This window comes from Nilaparvata lugens, chromosome 6 (genome assembly GCF_014356525.2).
Source record: "Nilaparvata lugens isolate BPH chromosome 6, ASM1435652v1, whole genome shotgun sequence".
Lineage (NCBI taxonomy): Eukaryota > Metazoa > Arthropoda > Insecta > Hemiptera > Delphacidae > Nilaparvata > Nilaparvata lugens.
Window position 1 is genome coordinate 24688781 of NC_052509.1, and position 21106 is coordinate 24709886.

The 21106-nt window shown below is 34.7% G+C and overlaps 1 protein-coding gene across 7 annotated transcripts in view; it reads left to right on the forward strand.

The window, feature by feature from the left end:
* Nucleotides 1–7473, forward strand: part of LOC111054325 (protein bric-a-brac 1) — a 547242-nt gene extending 539769 nt beyond the window's left edge. For all 7 annotated transcript variants that reach the window (XM_039430499.1, XM_039430493.1, XM_039430497.1 and 4 more), the window contains one exon: nucleotides 1018–7473. In XM_039430499.1, coding sequence (XP_039286433.1) covers nucleotides 1018–1188 — 171 coding nt within the window. In that variant the 3' untranslated portion in view covers nucleotides 1189–7473. The remainder of the gene's footprint in view (nucleotides 1–1017) is intronic.
* Nucleotides 7474–21106: the final 13633 nt, after the last annotated feature.

Sequence of the window (21106 nt, forward strand, 5' to 3'; positions counted from 1 at the left end):
TATAATCTATCAAAAAGAATTGATGAAAATTGTGAAATATCAACGGTAAATAGGAAAACGGACCACATAAGACGCAATTTTATTTCTTTAACCGAACGATCGGTTGTAAACTTGAGCGTCTGGACCCGGCTGGCTTTACAAGTACAACTTTACAACTTTATTGAAACTTTACAAAAACAATTATGAAAACTTGGAAAGACTTTATTTCAAAGTTCTGTTTTAATTATGTTTGTATTTTTTTCATTTATTTCATTTGGATGTCACGCCCCCCAGGTTGGGAACCCCTGATCTATGTGAATGATTTGGTATCCAGCGCGGGAATCCCACTTATTCAATATGCTGACAATATGTTACAAATTATCTCGGATTTTAACTAATTTATAGCCACATACAAGATGGGCTTGAAAACATTGAAACATTGTTTGCCGCAAATGGACCAGCAATAATTGCAAACTAGATCAAGTGTATCTCATCCCAACCCTCTCAAACATTCATTGTAATATTTTCAACATTTTTATTAAAATGAAAATAATTGTCAAAGAAACTATTTCCAATGTTATACCATTACTGAGGAACTTCTCTCATCGCCTCATAAATTCCTTCCAATTTGGCCTATGTTATTCAAATTCAACTTTTCATCAATTAATATAATGATTATTATTTTTGTGGTGACCCTATTTGTCAATCGATAGAGACTGTATGATTTCTGCGATTCGCTGATATATTAATTATTTCATGTTTCTACTCAGAACTTTCTTATCCCTACGATTTTGTAACTGGCTCTGGCTGAACTACAGTGTTGTCTACTTTCTATCTGTAATGAATTTTCTCCATTTATCTTGGCATTCTTCTCTATTTTTGGTTTCCAGTATCGTTCAGGGCTCACATTTTTTCAGTTGCTGAAGGGATCTGTTTTCTAGTGTATGTTCAGGATACAATTTTCCATTAAATGTTATACGTCTTCTGGATATATTGATTTTGGGTTAAATAGTAATAGTTAGTGTTTGTTGTTTGTAGGTTGGAATCGGTATGACGTACAAGCCGACCAATGAGAGCTACTCTTCGAATGCGAGAGCCGACGCGCTGTTCCAAGAGGAGATCGACGAGTTGGTCAAGTCTCCGGCCTCCTCCACACCCAACGACCAGTCGGCCGCCATTCCGCTCAAAGTTGAACAGCGCATCGATTGAACAAAGCATCACCATTCCAACGCAGTGCAGTGCAGTGCTAAACCAGATTTACGTTGAATAAAACATCAACAATTAAACCGTCGAAAATCAGAAACCGTTGTAAACTATTATCAGTTGAATTGCAGAAAGTTACTATTTGTTTTGTGAGTCACATTGAATCAGAGTCTGTTGAATAGAATCAAAATGTTCCATAATGATTATTTAAAAGTATCCTTATAAAAAAAGCAGGACTGTGTTTCCAATTAATAGGCCTCGATACATATTCATAATACTTATTAACTTAAGGAATGATCTAGCGATAAGCGTCCTGTGAACCTATTCAATGACTCATCAACCACTCATAAACAAATTCATCTAAGGGTGCATAGTACTCTATGATATCAAATGTGTTTGAAAAACTAAATTTAGTTTCAAAGCTCTGTAAGCTGGCTAGATTGTAAGTCGCTACTAAAGGCTTGATTGAGTGTAGGAAATTGACTTGGTCTATCGATTTCATGAAAATATTTCATGACCAATAAAATCATTTCTATTCTTCAATCTCTCAGTTGGTTGCTCACAAAGGGTACGTCTAGTCTCAATTATAAAAATCGTTAAATTAGATAATTAAAGTTCAGTGTTTCTATTGGTTCAATCTTCAGCTTGCTGTATTAACAAGGTATTATATTATGTTTGTTCTGAAATAGAAAATCAACCTCCTTCCTTGGCGATACACAATTCATTTGGTATTTTTATTAATTGGTGTTGATTCATTTGTTTAACATAATAAAGATATGACTTGCGTCATATATTGCTGATGATAGTCAAGGGGATGTCATTTTCAAAAGTGTAAATTAGAAGTTGAAAAACTGAAACTAAGGCCCTAACTATATTAGACATTTTATAATGGTTACAATTACCAAGCTTTATTTTTCATCATCAAATCTATTCAATATTGTTAAAGAATCTCACCGAAATGTAATATTTTTCATATTACGTAGATGTTACCTCTTCACGAATGTGAGGTAGGAAAGAGTAATAATAATTCTCTGCTAGAATAGCAAACAATTTTTCCTATTTATTCTGTAAGGCTCCTTTAAAAAAATCAATAATTGCTATATTTCAACCCCTCACAAAACCATCGGCTGGACCAAGTTGCTTAAATCATTGAAATTTTGATCGTATTTGAATGTTATCAATAAATTGAGAAAAACAAGTTAATTTTTCTCTCTTGAAAAACTGTTTTTTTTATCACAAACATGAGATAGCTATCAAATACTACAAATGTAAGACTCAATTTCATCAATAGCTCTTAGCTAAGTTATCAGCTTACCTGTTTTCAAAATTGTCAGCCTCAAAAGGAAATGAACGAACTCGTCAGATTTTCTGAATAGTCCTTGAAAATCGATTTGATTCTGTGGAATATTTCTTTTGAAATGAGTTTGAGAAAAATTCTATCAATTATACATTTGTTTCTTTCATTAATTTTTAAAGTAGATGAAACTATCAATTTTGATTATCTGTAAATTATTTTTGTGAATAACTGGATATTATATTCTTTATTTATTATTTTTCACTATTGTGTCCCAATTTTTAAATCCACAGATCTGATGGAAATTTGTAAATATATAAATACAGTAGTATAAGACTATTATAAGTAATTTAATTGATTGTGCATATAAATATAGTCGAAATGTCCTTGTCATGAATAATTAAATACAACAAAGTATACTTATATATTATATGGTGATATATTATCATGTTATATAATAATAATTAATATAATCAATGATCTTGATGATCTAAGTGGGTAGTCTTGCATTGTTACAAGTTGACAGTTACAGAGCAAATACTAGATTTATAATTCCGAGTATTCAGAGTTTTAAGTTTACTTGGAAGGTGTAGGCCTACACATTTTTCTTCTATTGAGAATGGATTATAAAATTGAAAAACAGAATACCATGGCCAGTAGTTTATTGAAAGATTGAAAATGTCCTTTAAAATTTCTCAAAGAAATGTTTGTAATCTTATTGGTTTAAAGAAATTGGAAATATACTCAACAATTCTATCATTTAATAGAAATCAGCTCATTGAATCACAGTCCGAAATTAACTTTTTCCTTAATATAAGTACCGTACTTCCTTGAAATGTAAATAGTAAATACATACACTTTGTAATACATGTTTGACAATCTTTCTTGATATTTTGTATTGAGCTCAAAGTTTATACGATTAGTTCTACTATTTGCACTGTAACTTGTCATTCTTGAATAAAAGTAATTTATCAACAAACTGTAGATTTCAGTGAAAAAATTATGCTTCCTTGAGAACGTTCAATACCGATCCTTTGCACTAGACATTGTCGTTGATAATGTTATGTATAATTATTGTAACTATCGAAAACATATTTTAAGTAAAGTTTGATGTTGGGCAAACTATGTCCGCTGTTAACTATTAGAGCTATAATTATGGTTCAGTTCCATTTTTTTAATAATACTGTAAACATGATAAGATTAATTTTAACTTTAAACTATTGTTATCAATATGATCACTATATTTGATTGTTTACCAAAGTATTTTCGCTTTTTTGTTATCTGTGAGATTATCACACAATTCTCAATTGTTTATACACTGTATGTAGGTATTATTATCTTAGGTAATGATGATCGTTATTCAATGTAATTAATTTATTATCATTATTTATTACGATTGCTTTTGAAGAAATAGGTACCTAATTTAGTTATTTGTATTTCAGTGATTAGTTTTTTATATACTGTACCGTAAACTTATGTATATGTGGATAAGAGTAAGTTTTATTGTGAATATTTATGAAGAAAAAACACATACATGATCTTTACTGTTAACAGAACCTCTAGAGTATTTGAGAGTGGAAATTGATACAATATATTGTTATATAAACTGCATGTTTCTTTTATCGTCGATATCATGATATTCATCGTTGTTGATTTGCATTTTAAATTCATGCGTCAATTTTAGAACGCTTTCTATCTGAAGTACTTTTGATTATTTTTTACAAAATGATATACTTTTTTGGAAAATCAATGACTTGAGTGAATAGCCCAATTGGCGTGAGTTCATGCGTTTTCCACAATCATAGATACAGTACCGTGCATTAACAGTAGTAGAAGAAGAGAATATTGATACATTCCATTTGTGTAACTTTTAGAAGCTTCACCCGTTACAAAATTGAAGAATAGTTTATTGGTCATTCGATAATTCATTTTTTAGAATAATTCGATTTCTGCAAAATTTATCCATGCATGGTTAATTAATCATTATTAATCAATCAACACAGCATGACAGTTACTCGTAATATCCCTTACTATTACAATGGTAACAAGAATGTTAAAGAAGAATAAAGTTGAACAAAAATGTATTTGCATGTGTAGTTTTGGCGACAAGTGTAGGCCTATCTCCATTCAAGGATGCTTGACAGAAGTTTTAAAGTTTCTAACTTTAGCCAGAAAGTTCCATTTTAGGGGAGCAATTTTCCCTAAGAGAACTCTTCGCACAGTAATAGTTGGATCACCTTTCACACTTAAATTATTTTTCAATTATAATAATATCTTCCATTTATCTTTGCATCATCCTTGAAAAATCATTTTTAAAAATATTATTCTGTATAAAAACTTTTAAATTGCTCAAAAAGTGTTATCCACCAGAAATAAATAAATACAAATTGAATTTTCAGTATTTATAAGCCTGCATGTAGGTACCATATGCAATCCAAGGTCGAAATTGTCTTGAATTTATACTCCTTTTAAAGTTTAGACGATTATATTATTTTCCTCATGACGTTTCAACCATTCATTTTTTTACGTCAACACTACCAAATTTGTTGACAAAAAACTACACAATCATTGAAATAAGTACCGAAGTCTAAACTGAAATATTCAGAATCGCTTTGAAATAATTAGTGATCAGTTAGTTCACTTCTGTCAGAACTTCAATTGGAATGGTAGTCAGCAGCTCTAACTTTCTTTCATCCGGTAACTATATAGGCCTACCGTCCTTGAGGGGATCAGATCGCTTTGATAAGGATATCTGCTTTTCTGTCAGCCCATGTACTGTTCTATCACTGTCGGCTGATTAATAATTACTTATTATCATCATTTCAAACTTAAATACCCACGCTCAAAGATGAACTAGTCTTCTTCTCTAGAAAATATAAGGATATATTCTTCCGGAAAATCTTAAGATGTAAGACTTTGAAAATTATCATACCTTCACCTACAAAAAAAACATGAGATAAATAATTTATTATCTATCCTGTATGATAATAAAAATATTGTATATCATTTCAATGAATTCGTTGATCATAAAAATTCAGAACTTAGCTTCAAATTGAGATAAATACAGTACGGTTCTACTTTGATAATCATGAACAATTTCATAGTGAAATAATATGGAGAAAAGTAGAATTATATAATGTCACCTTTCTATTTCCTTAGACCTCATTCTCATTCCTACTCTCTCTCGGTTCTGATATAATTTCAGGATACATTTGAAAAAGGCATTTTATCTTGGAATGTGAAAGTCTTTAAAGAAATCATCCAAGAACTGATCAATATTCCTCGAGTTGTAAAAACTAAATTTTGAATAACAGTTCCAGAAAAACTGCAACCTTTGTAAACAGTAGCTATGAATTTACAATAAAAGTTGTAAGATACTTACTTTCAACAACCCTCTATCGATTATACTTTTTTCCACGTTTGGCCGTTAACGTTCTTGTATAATTTAACAATTTTATTTCTTAGAGGAAGCAATTTTAAGGAAGCATTCATCAGCTAGTGCCTCTAATTCGGTATTTTTATGTAAATTTTTAAAATGAAAAATTATATCCTTCATATTCTCGTATATCTATAATTCCTGTTCCTAGGTCTACTGTCTTGAATAAAATTATTATTACTAATATAAATGAAAATGTATACATTATTGTGTTCAGAAAAAACTAGTGGAAAATTTTTGAAAATTGTTAAAGTGCCTTCCATTTTCCGATCTAAATCGACATCATCTTTAATTAAAAAAAAACTTTCATCCTCAATACTTCAGATATCTTATCCAATCTCCCATCTGAAATATATTAATTTTTGTACAGAGTGTTTCAAATATAGATATTTTTTGTCTGTTAATTCCAATATATCATGAGGTATATAATATTGTAATCGAAGCAAATTTATTTTCAAATAGATTATTTTCATAAGTTGCTGTATTACTGGACTTAGTTGTCTATTAATGATGAGATTCAAGTTATAAAGTCAGCACTTGATTAACATTAGTTTGCTTCCCTTGTCTCTCATTAGACAAAGCAGATATCGCTTTCCTTTTCTAGCTCCGCTCTTGGCCAAATTGTTTTTAGACTTAATGTTTTTGGTGAAATTGTAGTCATTTTTAATTAGCCCATGTAGAAATATAATGAACTACCAACATTTTTAATACCGATTATGAAAAAGTATTATTGAATCATGGAAAATATATTTTCTTGGCAAATAAAATCTAATTGATTATTATTAGCTATCAACAATATTAGCCTAATATTGTATCAGATTACTGGGATGACCAGAATTATGCTATCTTCTATAAAAGGCGGTGGAAATATAAAAATTGGTAACTCTGTGGTCCTATTATTTCCACTGACATTATAACGTGAATCTCACCATAGTTAACTATGTGCTTCTTCAAAATCGAATGATCATAAAATCCTTGACTAACACAATTTTAAGAAATTCTAACAAATTACCCACAAATTGATTGTATTTTAGCCTTTATTTTTTACAATAACTTACAAACATAATATTATTTATAACTCAATTGGTGGATTAATAGAGGATTCTTGTAAAAATCCAACACTCTGTACTGAACCTATTCCACTTGGAAACTGTACTTTTTTAGTCTCATTCTTGAGCTTAAAAATACAAATGTATAATCTATTTTATTATTTAACTGTGTCTTTTCTCAATTATTTTTCCAACTGTATGAAACTCAATTCACAATAAAATTGTGAGGCGAACCCGCAACGTGTAGTAATTATAGGCTATTGTTAACCAGTGTCATCAAAAATCACTTGTAATTTCTCAAAATACTCAGTTCTATTTGAACAATAGATTTATTTATTGATAGTGAAGTAAACCGAAATCAAATGGAAATATTGTCATTGCTGTATATTGAGTAACAAACAGATCGATTTCATGAATCTATCAGACAAAAGAAACAACACAACTAGACTGTAAACTATTGTATTACTGTGTTAGATTCGCATAATAAAGATAGGAATAAATTATTTCAAAAACTGTATTTTATTTACCCTACTAAACCTCAGCTTATTCAAAGTGTAAGTTCAATAGGTCTATCTATACTTGAATAAAGCATCTTGTAAAAAGCATATCATATATTTGTATATGATATACTTATATAAATTATATTATATTGTCATGAACCACAAGGTTTGACATACCCTCAAACATCAGTTCCTTCTTTAAGAAGAGAAATAATTTTTTCCAACTTTAAAAACTAAAAGCTGATCAGACAGTTTTGGCTGACAGAGTAAAAACGCTGAGGAGAGGTAGAAGTGGGGCTAGCATTCTAGTCTCCCCTCCAGCCAGCTAGTGGAAAAAGCTTTCCACTTTTCTTCTGAATAATTTCACACTTTTTTCCATCGCCTACCTCCAGAGACAGACCGAGCTGACCAGTGGATGGACATCCCCTGGTTTTCCATTCAGACCATGGCAACTTAGGATGGACGTCAACTGTATAACGGTATCGTTCCTATCTCGATTTATTTTTCCATATTGTTTTTAATTTTTAGAAAATTCCAAAATAATTAAGCCTTGAATCATGTTTATAAAACTTTCATATAACTTTCATAGTCATTGGCAACAAGTTTATTTTAATTTTTAAAACTGACTAAATGCTCAAAATTCCATAACCTTCCTTAATTGTTTTGTATTAAAATAGATGTAGGATAACTAATTTTATAAAACCAAAAATATGTTAAAATTCACATTTAATTCTCACAGAAATTTCTTCTTATAAATAAAACAAATCTGACTCCTAAAAAAATATGTTTCTTTCGAATTCCAAAAAACATCTAGTTGCTCTACCATCAAAAGCTACGCAACAACAATTTTACAGTGTTCCCGTCTGGGAACTGGTGGATCGCCCCCTTTTATTACTTTTACCAAACAAGTCACCAATCATTTATTACAAATGATGGAGACCACTGTTCAATCAATTCAATGTTACAATATACTTGTATAAAGTATATCATATTCTTGTATAAAGCATCGATTTGAATGTAAACAACGGTTACGGTTTGATAGATTTTTCCTATCAAATGCCAAATTACACCGAGAAACCAAACTATTTGAGGCAGGCATATTAACGTTTTGTGTGGGTTAATCCTACAGCACAGCGATTCCCATGACAGCGACAATTTCAACCATTTTAAGCACTTTGAATGCTGCTGGCTGCCGTCATGCGATTCGCAGTGGTGTAGGCCTAGTGCCGTGCACCTGCACAAGACACACTCATGACAAGACAGGACATGATTGATGAGTTACACACAATCACCCAAACAAGATGTGGTTGATAGCCCACTTCGTGGACTAGATATCATATGTGAGCCCCCGGGCTGGAGAACTCGCTCATAATGCCGATAATATTCTGGCAGTTGTTTTATTGTAATCTCCGAATCGATTTACAATATTTCATATGACTTTTTCCTCTTATGATTATAATAATTATTTATTTAATTTACTTACTATAATAAGTAAATATTACTTATTTTATCTGTGATGATATACATAGGGATACCGGTATTGAACACGCATCATTTTATTCCTTATAATAAAAGATAAAGGAATCAATCTTATTGTTCAATGATCATGATTTCAATATTATGGTTCAAAGAATATGAGTACGTATGTAGCTTTTTAGGTCTAGCTTCATGGTATAGAAGGTTTTGTAGTGGTTTTGCCAAGATAACGGCCCCACTCACCAAACTATTAAGGAAGAATGTGCGACTGATTTGAGTGGACTGAGGAACAAGAGGTGGCTTTTGAGAAGTTGTAGGCAGAATTAGCCTCAGCTCCTGCCCTGTCCTGCCCAAACTTTGACGAAACTTTTGAGTTGCAAGTGGATGCCTACCAGGATGGACTTGGGGCAGCTCTAACACAAAAGGTTGAGGGTAAACAACACGTGATAGCCTACGTCAGCCGGTTGCTAGCTGAAGGAGAGAAAAAGTTCAGTGCCACCAAACTAGAATGTCTAGCTTTGGTATGGGCGGTAAAGAAGTTTCTACCCTATCTAGAGGGATATAATTTTGTGGCAGTGACAGATCATGCAGCTCTTAAGTGGCTGGTTAGCCTTAAACAGCCGTCAGGACGTTTAGCACGATGGGTATTGGACCTTCAACATTTCGATTTTGAAATCAAGTATAGGAAAGGGGCTCTGAACAAAGTGGCTGATGCCCTCTCGCGAAATCCAGTAGAGCCAGACTGTAATGAGTACTCAGCAGTGATAGTGATAGATCCTGTTCCTGAGCAACGTCATACATCAGAGAGGTATGAGCTGATGATGAGGCAGGTGAAAACTTGTCCTGGAAAATATGATTCCTTTGTAATTCAAGACGAGAAACTATATTGAAAAACGAATGTTTCAAAGGGACCTATACCCAATGACCCAATCCCATTGGCTCTCTGTATATGTGAGAGTGACCAAACCCGTGTGCTGGAGGAGTGTCATGATGCTCAAACTTCTGGACATCTAGGTATACGTAAAACAATACATAGGCTTAAACAGAAATACTATTGGCCCAAGATGTTAAAAGATGCCAAGGCATATGAACAGAAATGTCTTGTGTGTCAAGCTCACAAAAGGGAATCAACCAGGCCTGCTGGTAAAATGTTTGTCCATAAACCAACTGGGCCCTGGTATACAGTGACCGCAGATCTAATGGGACCTTTCCCACGTTCCAAAAGAGGAAATATTTTCTTGCTAGTGTTGCAAGATGTCTACACCAAGTGGGTTGAATTGATTCCTCTCAGGACAGCAACTGCCCTAAACGATTGGCTACTGAATATGAGATATATTTACATGAAAAACGGAATTATCAACCTCCACCCAGTCCAAGTCAAGCATTGGTTGCTAAGACAGCCTATCATAGTAAGAAATCGCGACCGTCAATGCACACGTTTGTTTCAAGTGTTGGAGGGGTCACAAGCACCAAGTCAACCAAGGAGACCAATGACTCTGGAAGTAGTCTTAGGAACGACATGCCAATAACAAGAAATAGCCAAGCAACAACTTCAAAGGAGACAGTGAGTACCAAACCAAACTCGGAACAGCAGCCAACTAAAGAGTATGTGTGTTGGAACTGCAACATGAAAGGACATCTGTATCGAAACTGCTGGGCACCCAAGGAAATACGTTGCTACCACTGCAAGAAGCCAGGGGTAGAAACGAATGCCTGCTCCTGTAGGGATTCGGGAAACGAGCAGGGGACTCCGGAAAAAAGAGGTCAATGACGTTCTGGGAACGATACACACTGAGAACCTCTGGAGAATGGCAGACATGGCTGGAGAAAGTGAAGAACTTCTGCAAAGTAGACTACACAAAAACAAATACTGACCCCCGGCCGTATGTGAACCTGCAAATATATGGGAAGGAGTTCAGTGCTCTAGTGGACACCGGAGCAGTGATTTCTCCAATGGATGCTGATACTGCTACTTATTTAGAGAAACATGGAGTTTGTCCTCAGGAAACGAGAATCAAGATATCGATGGCAGATAAGGGCCGCACTGAAATAAGGATCCAATATACTTTCAATTGCGAGTTCAAGGGAGATTGTCATGAAATAACTCTGGCTCTCCTCTCCAAGTTATCAGCACCTATTATCCTTGGGATGGATATTATACCCCATCTCCAACTCATCAATATGTGTATAGGGGTTTATCAAAATGTTAGCACAGTGGGAGAAGGTAAAGAGCTTACCAGGGAACAACAAAAGCAGCTGGAAGACTTTCTCAGCGAGGAGCTACCCAAGTTTCAGGCATGTTTAGGTAGAACCCACTTAGCAGAACATTGCATAAAATTAAAGAAAAAGGAACCGATAAAACAGAGGTACTACCCTAGGAACCCTGCAATGCAAAGCATCATTGATGCAGAAGTGGATTGGATGTTGGAAGAAGGAGTGATTCAACCATCTAACAGCCCTGGAGTTCTCCTGTAGTACTTGCCAGGAAGCCTTCTGGGAAGTACCGGTTCTGTATAGATATGAGGCAACTAAATGATGCCAGTGAAAAGGATGCTTATCCTCTGCCGCAAATAAATGCCATCCTGGAGAAGCTGCGATTGCGAAATTTAATTATCTCTGCCTTACAGTACACTAAAGAAAATAGAAATAAAATAATTGCAGTAAATAATAATGATTATTAAATGATTTATATCCTATCTGAAAATTAGTTCTTCTCTATTTGTAATATATTTCATAATATTAGTTTTCCTGTTTACTTTTCTGGAAAGGGAAACTGAGCTTTGTTGACTTAATTTTGATACGGGCCGAAATAGTTTTGTAAAATTCGGCAGGCTGCTCTGTAATTTTTGTAAGCATTGCATCCTGTAGTAGTCGCTCTTGGCCCGGTGTGGGACGGGGTACGAGCGATTCGACAACAGACTATTTCGTTTTATTTTTTCTGCCTGTTTCTTTTTTTTTAAGTTTCAGAACTTTCATTCATATTATTTTGTTGACGGTATTAAGTTGTAAACATAATCGAGCATTGTTTTATTGTGTTCATTCCCCTACCTAGAAACTTTCATCTTCTTCTTATCGGATAGATTAGCTTCTACATTCTTAACTTCAATACCACATCACATTTATCTAGAGGTTTTGATTTCAAGGGACTTTCATGAATATAAGTTAAGCCCTTACGGTATTTGGCTTAATTAGGCTAATTCTTTTTACCTCTATAACTGTTCTTAAACTAGTCTACCGAGTTATAAATATGAATTTATATTCCGTTGCCAATATTCTATTATAATACATTTCAATATTATTATCATTTTAAAAATAATTATTATTGAATTCATAAGCTTTAAACGTAAGCCCTATCTTAATTTCAATACCCATAGTTTAATTTCGAGGTTTTTTATTCAAGGAAATTACATTCATAAACTAATTCATACACTAAAATACAATCATATACTAACTCATAAACGAATAAGCATTCATAGTACTTGACCTAATTAATCTACATAATCACGATAGTTTCTAGCTCTTCTTTATTTTTCTTGCTTCGCTTTATGTCGGTGTTGGGAACTGAATATTAATTGGTTGTCTGAGTGGTCATGAATAGGAAACTCAATATGGAGAAGATTGAAAAGTTTCCAACACAGCAAAAAAAACCGGGGCTAATAGTAAAAGGCTATAAGTATAGGCGGGATAATCGACGGACTGATGATAGTGTTGTTTGGAGGTGCTTGGTTAGGACATGTTCAGCTACAATTAGGACTAATTTAAGCGAATCTAAAGTTTTGAAAGATGATGGTTTACATAGTCATTCACCACAAAAACATACTGAAGGTCACATTAGCATGGAAAATTCACCAATAAGCAACAGGGAAAAGGTAAATAACGATGAGTCAATTTTGATGAGTAGTCCCAACTCACCTGTTGCCTGTGGTGGATCAGACAAGATAGCAACAAAAAATGCAGCGGTAAACACACCGTCATACAGAAGAGAATCTCCATCTCTTCTTTCGGTAGCACTTGACGAATCTCTGAGAGAAGTTGAGCTTCAGCAACAAAGAGATGACATTATTGCACATGCTATGAGTCTACAAATCGAGCTGGAGGCTTGTAGAGAAGAACAAACATCTTTAATGCACACACACCAAGCGAGGATAGATGAATTGGAGTCGGCCCTTCGAGTTCAGAACGTTTTGAAACAGGAGAAAGAAAACCTTAGAGCAAACATTACTGGAATGATGACTACAATAGAAGTTTTAGAGGCTGATAATGCACTACTGAGAGCTGAAAATAAATCGTTGAAAATGGAAACAGAAAACCTTAGAAATTTCTATTCGCCGGGTGAAACCATAATTGACTCATCTTTTGACTGTGGTGAATTAAGAGCAGGAAACTCTTTCAATGTTTTATCGCTAACTAGTCAATCTGCTAGTCAAACTAGTCAGTCTGTTAGAAATAAAATTATAGAAATTGGTCATTGCGGGGGAAAAGCTCCATTTGGAATTGAAAATAAAAAAAAAGTCATGATGTTGAGAGTATTGCTGGAAATGAGCTAAATAAAACGTACAGAGAAGCTTTGAAGACTGCTGAAAAAACTGATCTCAAATCAAAGGAAAGTAGGAAAGGTAGAGTGTTACTATTGACATCTAGTCATGGACGAGATTGTAGTGACCTTCTCAATAAAAGATTAAGAAGAAAGTTTGAGGTTCAGTGTTTCTTCAAGCTCGGCGCAACTATAGAAGCAGTGGTGGAGTCAGCCAAAGAGCAAACAAAGGATTTCAATGAAAATGATTATCTGATTATACTGGGTGGCTCAAATAATATCATTGCTCCCAATTTAAATCATCTCCCGCTAATTACAAGGAAAATAGAAGAAATGGTGCCACTCTCTAATACAACAAATGTAATAATAAGTACACTTCCAAACAGGTATGATAGGCCAGAACTCAACAAAACGATCGGTCTGACAAATAAAGCAATTCACTGTTCAATCAACAGGGTCAAAGATAAAAATTCCAAGCAACTGGGGTTATGTTTCCTCAATGAGCGACTAAAAAGACAAAACTTTACAAGACATGGATTACATATGAATCGATCTGGCAAGAGAATTTTCTGTGATAGACTGACAGAGTTAATTGAAAGCAGTCTGCAACCACCAGCTGGTTTGTTATCAGATAGTAACCCCCCTACAGGTAAACAGAGTTTTTTAGAGATGGATCCACCCGGTTAAATAATAGAGTAAAATCGGGTAATTCCAGTCATACACCATTCCTCTTCAGCATGAATATACAGGGCATTGGAAACAAAATAGAAGAGTTGAACGTACTCCTTGCAGATCTCAAGTGTCCATTGGTTGTGTCATTCAATGAACATTGGCTGGCTTCATGTGATACTACTATTCTGAACAGACTCAATAACTATATTCTTGCTTCATCTTACAGTAGAAATAATAAAAGAAGAGGTGGTACGTGTATAGTGTTGAAAAAATCCATCAATTTCAAAGTTAGAGAAGATATTGAGGCCTTGTCCATTGATAGTGCATTTGAGTGTGCAGCTGTTGAGTTTGGTCTGAGGAGAGATGGAATATCTAGAGTACTTGTAGTGATCTCTGTATATAGGGCGTTGGATAGTCCTGTGGAGGACTTCTTCAATATTTATGATAGGCTCTTGTGCTTGCTTAAGAGGAGCTTCAGGCAGAAAACAATATTTATATGTGGCGATTTCAATATTGACATTCTTAAAGAAAATAGTAGAGACAAGAATAAGTTTTTGAACATCACAACATCAAATTTATATAAATTCATTTTTGACAAGCCAACCAGAATATCTTCGTCTTCAGCCACTTGTATTGATAATATAATCACGAATCACAATGAAAGCAGTATTCATGAGAATATAATAGACCCTGGTCTCTCAGACCATCTAGCCTTAAGTGTCACTCTGAAAAACGGGTTTGCTCCGGAACGCCCTGTATATAGGTTGGGAAGATGTATAAATGATATATCATTGAATTTATTCTACAACCTGTTAAAAACGGTAGACTGGTCCCCTTGCTTGATCAATAATGGAGGTGAAAATGCATTTAATGCATTCCATTCCCTATTTTATCGTTGTTTTATAGAATGCTTCCCACTAAAGAAGTTTAAAGCTACAGTGACCAACTCTAACACGAACTGGGTGACAAATGGAATCAAGATTTTGAGTGGTAGGAAGAGAGAGCTTTGTATAGAGGCTAGAACCAATAGAGACCCCACATTTTTATAATACTTTGCTACTTATAAGAAGATCCTGAAAAGAGTGATATTATTGGCCAAACAAAAAGCTAATGAAAAGCTCATCTCAAAGTCTACTACTAATGTTAACAGAGGAGCATGGACTGTCGTAAGGAAAGAATTAGGCCTGTCAAATTGTAATGAGCAAAAGATTGAATTGTTCAATGGCAATGATGTGATCTCCGATCCGGTAAAAGTAGCATCTTTTCTCAATGATTACTTTTTGGAGTGTAGTACTGAAGGGTTGAGCACTACTAGGTCAAGTAGTGGGAAGCAATATCTGGAGAAAATTGGTAGGCAACACGGCTTGTTCAAATTTAAAGCTGTTAGTGAGAGTGAGGTGAAAAGGGCTGTCTTAGGTCTAAAAAATAATGGCTCGTGTGGATGGGATGAGATTTCTTCCAAGGTGGTAAAACGAGTATGTCCCATTATACTACAGCCTCTCACCTACATCATCAATTTGTGTCTGAAGGAAGGTGTATTCCCACAAAAGCTAAAATTTGCAGCCATTAAACCCATCCATAAAAAGGAAAGTAGGAAAAATGTCAAAAATTATCGTCCCATTGCATTGTTGACAACTTTTTCCAAGATTTTTGAAAGAGTAGTATTCCAGCAAATGTCTGCTTACTTGGTGGATGGAAACATTCTCTATAATAGGCAATATGGTTTTAGAAGAGGTGCGTCGACTAAGTCTGCTACCTTCGATGTTGTGACCGATTTGTTGAGTGCTCTGGATGGGTCGCAGAGGGCTGTGGGAGTCTTCTGTGACTTGTCCAGGGCTTTCGAGATGGTTGACCACGGTCTCCTTTTGGATAAGTTGAGGTTTTATGGATTTAGTGGTTGTGCAGAGACATTTTTTAGATCGTACCTTGAGAGGAGATATCAAGCTGTAAAAAATGATTGTGAGGGCTCTCAGGTATTTTCTACATGGCAGCAAAATGGGCGAGGAGTGCCTCAGGGATCCATACTTGGGCCTACTTTGTTTAATATCTTTATCAATGACTTGCCCTACAATGTGGATGGTAAATTGATTTTATATGCTGATGACACAACAATCTTGGTTAAAGGTAACAATAATCAGGAAGTCATGGAGAAAGCTAAGATTGCTGTACAACAGATCAATAGGTGGTTCAAAGATAATTCATTAAAGTTAAATATGAGTAAAACCAATATTGTGAAGTTTTCTGCAAGAGGGAATGATAATGATCCACTGGTGATGGGATGGGACTATCCTGCTTCTGAAAAAACAAAATTTTTAGGGGTGGAACTGCAGGGGAACTTGAAGTGGGATAGCCACGTGGAAAAGCTCCAAAAAAGACTGTATCATGCTCTCTTCGCTCTGAGAACTGTAAAGGCAAATTCAAATATTACGACAGCTCTAAGGGTCTATCATGGATATTTCCTATCATTGATTAGATTTAGTATTTTATTTTGGAGGTCAGGAAGGAACTATTTGAACACATGCTTCAAAATGCAGAAAAAAGCACTCCGGGTTCTTGAGGGAGTGAGTCCTTCTTCTTCCTGTAAACCTATACTCAGGAGACTCCAGCTTCTTTCTGTTCCAGCTATCTATTTCTTGGAAGTGGTTTCTTTTGTGTTCAAAAATTCAGAAATTTTCAATGTCGACCGAATTAATCATGCATACAGAACTCGAGGTAGAAATGCATGTTTGTTCCAGCTCCCAATTCATAGACTCTCTCTGCTTGAAAAAGGACCGTATTATTCAGGATTGAAGTTTTATAATTGTATTCCAGAGGATATTAGGTTGTGTGGTGGTTATAAAGTGTTTTTATCTAAGATAACCAGGACATTGGTAGAGGCATGTCCCTATACAATAGAGGAGTGCTGCAACGCATTCTCAGGATCCCGATCCTGAACTTGACATGTTGCATGCCACTTGAGCCTTGCTCAAAAATGTGTGGCTTTACGCAACTAAATTGTAATAATAATAATAATGAAACAAGAGAAGGGGAGGAGGTAAAAGAACAATTCGGTGGGCAAGTGTCCAAGTGCAAACAAACTGTTTCAAAAATGGGTTCAAAACCCAATAATAACAATCAAAGCAAGGTATAAAATAATACGTTTGCAAACTGTAACTAAAAGTACAAGAAAACTTCAATTCAATATCAATGAATTCAAACAAAACTCAGATCAAGTCAGTTGATCACAAAACTACTCAAGATCTCAAATAAATAAATAAATCTCACAAACCCTGTGTAGAAACGAAAATGTAGTTAAGCTACCAATAACAAGATACAATTAATACTCAGATGTTGACAATAAATTAATCAAACTGCAAACACAGAACCAAATGGGTATGCCATAAACTATAAATGGGGCCCCATTCTATAACTCAAAATGAAACCCACTTAAACGATGTTTCACTAATACCGTTAATTTATCAAATCGAAAAGAATGAAACACTCAATCAAATATTCACTAGCAAACGTTGTTTCACTTTATAAACAAAACATCAAATTGATTTAAAGTTGACTATTCCTCTGATAAATAAAACGACGAACTAAATCACAATTCAATATTCACATAAGTGAAACATTAAAATAAATCACAATTCAGTATTCACTTAATAAATGAAACTTAAAATGAATCAGGAATCAATATTCACCCAATAAGTGAAACGTTGAAATAAATCAGAAATCAATATTCACTCAATAAGTGAAACTTGAAATAATTCAGGAATCAATATTCACCCAATAAGTGAAACTTGAAATAAATCACAATTCAGTAATCACGTAGTAAATGAAACTTAAAATAAATCAGGGATCAATATTCACCCAATAAGTGAAACGTTGAAATAAATCAGGAATCAATATTCACCCAATAAGTGAAACGTTGAAATAAATCAGGAATCAATATTCACCCAATAAGTGAAACGTTGAAATAAATCAGAAATAAATATCCACCCAATAAGTGAAACTTGAAATAATTCACGAATCAATATTCACCCAATAAGTGAAACTTGAAATAAATCACAATTCAGCATTCACTTAATAAGTGAAACGTTGAAATAAATCACAATTCCTAGCAGAGCCTGGAAACTGGAGTGATTATTTGAATCAAACAATGTGCCTCTTTAAACTCGAAAAGCTAATACGGAACAGTTCGAAATAATTGAATGTATAATTCAAAGAATACGTTGCAATTCAACCACCCTTTACTTATGGGCTTCAATAACTACAAACGTAATAACCTATAAACACAAGATTATAACAAATAAATAAAGCAGGGGTTCTAATAGAATCGAGAATCCTAAAACAGCACTCTTATACTAGCCACTTACCTGGTTTCCAGAGTCTCGTTGTACTGGTCACACAGTTCGAAGCAGAAAGAGAAGGAGCTGTCCAGGTCGAGCCCTTTTATAGTAAACCAAATTGTGGACTTTGAACCCTTCCACGTGGTCGACAAAATGAAGTCATTTCCCAAAATAGAAAAGTACATGATCCTTCATGACAAACCGAAAAACCAACTGGCAACAATCACTCCTTATCGCTCTCGACTCCCGTCTTATCTTGAACCATCTACTCGGAACACTTGTCAGCCAGGTAATGAATAAGCCCCTTTTCAATAAATAAGCCCTTATTCAACTCAACGTAAAACTATGTAAAAAAAGGAAAAAAAATATCCATCAAAACATAAAATCCTTGTAAGGGACAAAATCTGACACTTACAAAGTCATTCCGTTGATTGGGAGACGAGATATCGTGTACACAGACGTATAGAAATTTAGAAATTGGGGTACCTTAATTTTTTTTCGGAAAGCAATACTTTCCTTACCTATGGTAATAGGGCAAGGAAAGTAAAAAAATGAAGTTGGATTCAAAATAGCGGAACAAAATTTTGATGCGACAGAGAAGTAGTTTTTTTTATTCGAATAGGATCCTCAATCACACAGTCTATCGTCAATTTTCCATTGTAAAATATATTATATTCAGCAGTTTTCATCAACTCTGTATATAGAAACGCACGTTCTCATGGCCAGAGTACGATTACCATAGGCTACTCTATTTGGTACGGTTATTCCCATATTATGTACTAGTAGTTCTGTGAACAGTAGACCTCACGTAGTATTCTCATCCACAAGTACCTGATGTCACTTGTTTTAAATGTTAACAAACTCAGTTCACATTTGAATTTGTATTTCATATGATATAATTCAACCAGTTCCGTGATAATCCTTTTATCTGATGAAAATTAATTCTTACAATCAAAAATGTTATAATTTCTCCAGCATTATTTAGTTCATTTGTTTATTTGTTCATTTATTTGTAATATCACCTATTAAATTAGGTTTTTGGAAGGTGAGAATATTTGATACTAATGGGCACGCATAATATAACAATGACTGCAAAACAAAATATTGAAACCAAAGACCATAAAGCTGCGATTAGACCAAAGTTATTAACAAAATGTTAATAACTCAATCCTTATAGATTATATTAGATTGAACATAACTTATCATACACATGATGAAGATGTGTGTTTGTCAACTTCCGTTCAATCTAATAGAATCTATAAGGATTACGATATTAACATTTTGTTAATAACTTTGGTGTAAACCCAGCTTAAAGATGCTTACCTCTTCAAGGTCTTTGATTGAAACTATAGACCTTATACAAATACTGTAATAGACTGGCTTCTCCACACATCAGTGTAATCACTTGTCAGCTGATTTATGATGAATAATTCTATAGTCTGTTTACTCTAATATTGGCGTGTGAAGGAGGCTCCTTTTTCCTTTTATATTGTCCTTGAGATGCAAAATTTCCAAAAACCTTGTATTTACGTCGACGCGCAATTTAAAAAGGAACATACCTGTCAAATTTCATGAAAATCTATTGCCTACAGAATGAGTGGGTCGCGGTTTAGCTTTCAGTTTCGATGGATGCGACTGTGTGATAGCAGATGTGAGGAGGTCACATATCATACCACTTCCAGCGCTCCCAAGAGTATTCTAAATTCACTGATTCGGTGAAGCAGTGGAGCTAGGGCCACCATCACTAGAAGCTGTTTGTTAATTGAAATCTGCGATGTTAACACTGTCATGATCTCCCAGACTTGTCAGTTGACAGATTCCACACTAGATAAAAAGATATACTAGATTCCACACTACACCTGAAGCTGTATCCATAGAGAGAAGATATCCCATGGTTTACGCGTTTATGTTGCAATTTTCAATGGCATTGTCAACTCAAGCCGATAGTCTTAGTAGTTGATTTTGGTGACGCTGGTAGTCTCTCATACTGTGCCGCTCTTACACTCTCACCCCAACAACACAGTAATACATAGACAGTTATCGGCTTTAGTTAACTGTAAATCGTCTTGAAATTTGGAACATAAACTACCTGCTATGCCAAGGGATATGCTCTTATGTTATCTTTCCTCTATGGCTATGCTGTAGCACAGGGTTTCAAAGAACCAATCACAGAGAAACATCCAGCATTCATGAGAACAATCATCTGTTGGAAGTCATCGAAACCGTTCTGTTCTCTTGCATGCTTTACAATGCGTTTAAGTTACAGGCAGGTAAATCACGAGCGAAACTGAAAGCTCATGCGCAACATCGACCTGCTCGTTCTGTTTGTACCCTAAGGCCCAATTCACGCAGAACGGACGTCAGACAGAGACGTGGCTCTTGCAATGCACACTAGACGGGCGGGCCCGTGGTTTTCAAGTATATTTGAGATGTCTCCTATAGCATGCAACATATGTTTTTGTCATCTCATTTAAAACAAAGTAGCGGGCCCGTTCTTGTAGTCCACATGTGACGGCGAAGAGACATGGCGTGGACGAGGAAGTGACAATCTGCACCACGTCTCATCTTTGTGCATAGGGCCATTATGTTTACATGGGAGAGACGTGCATGGAGGGAACAAAATTACGCAACA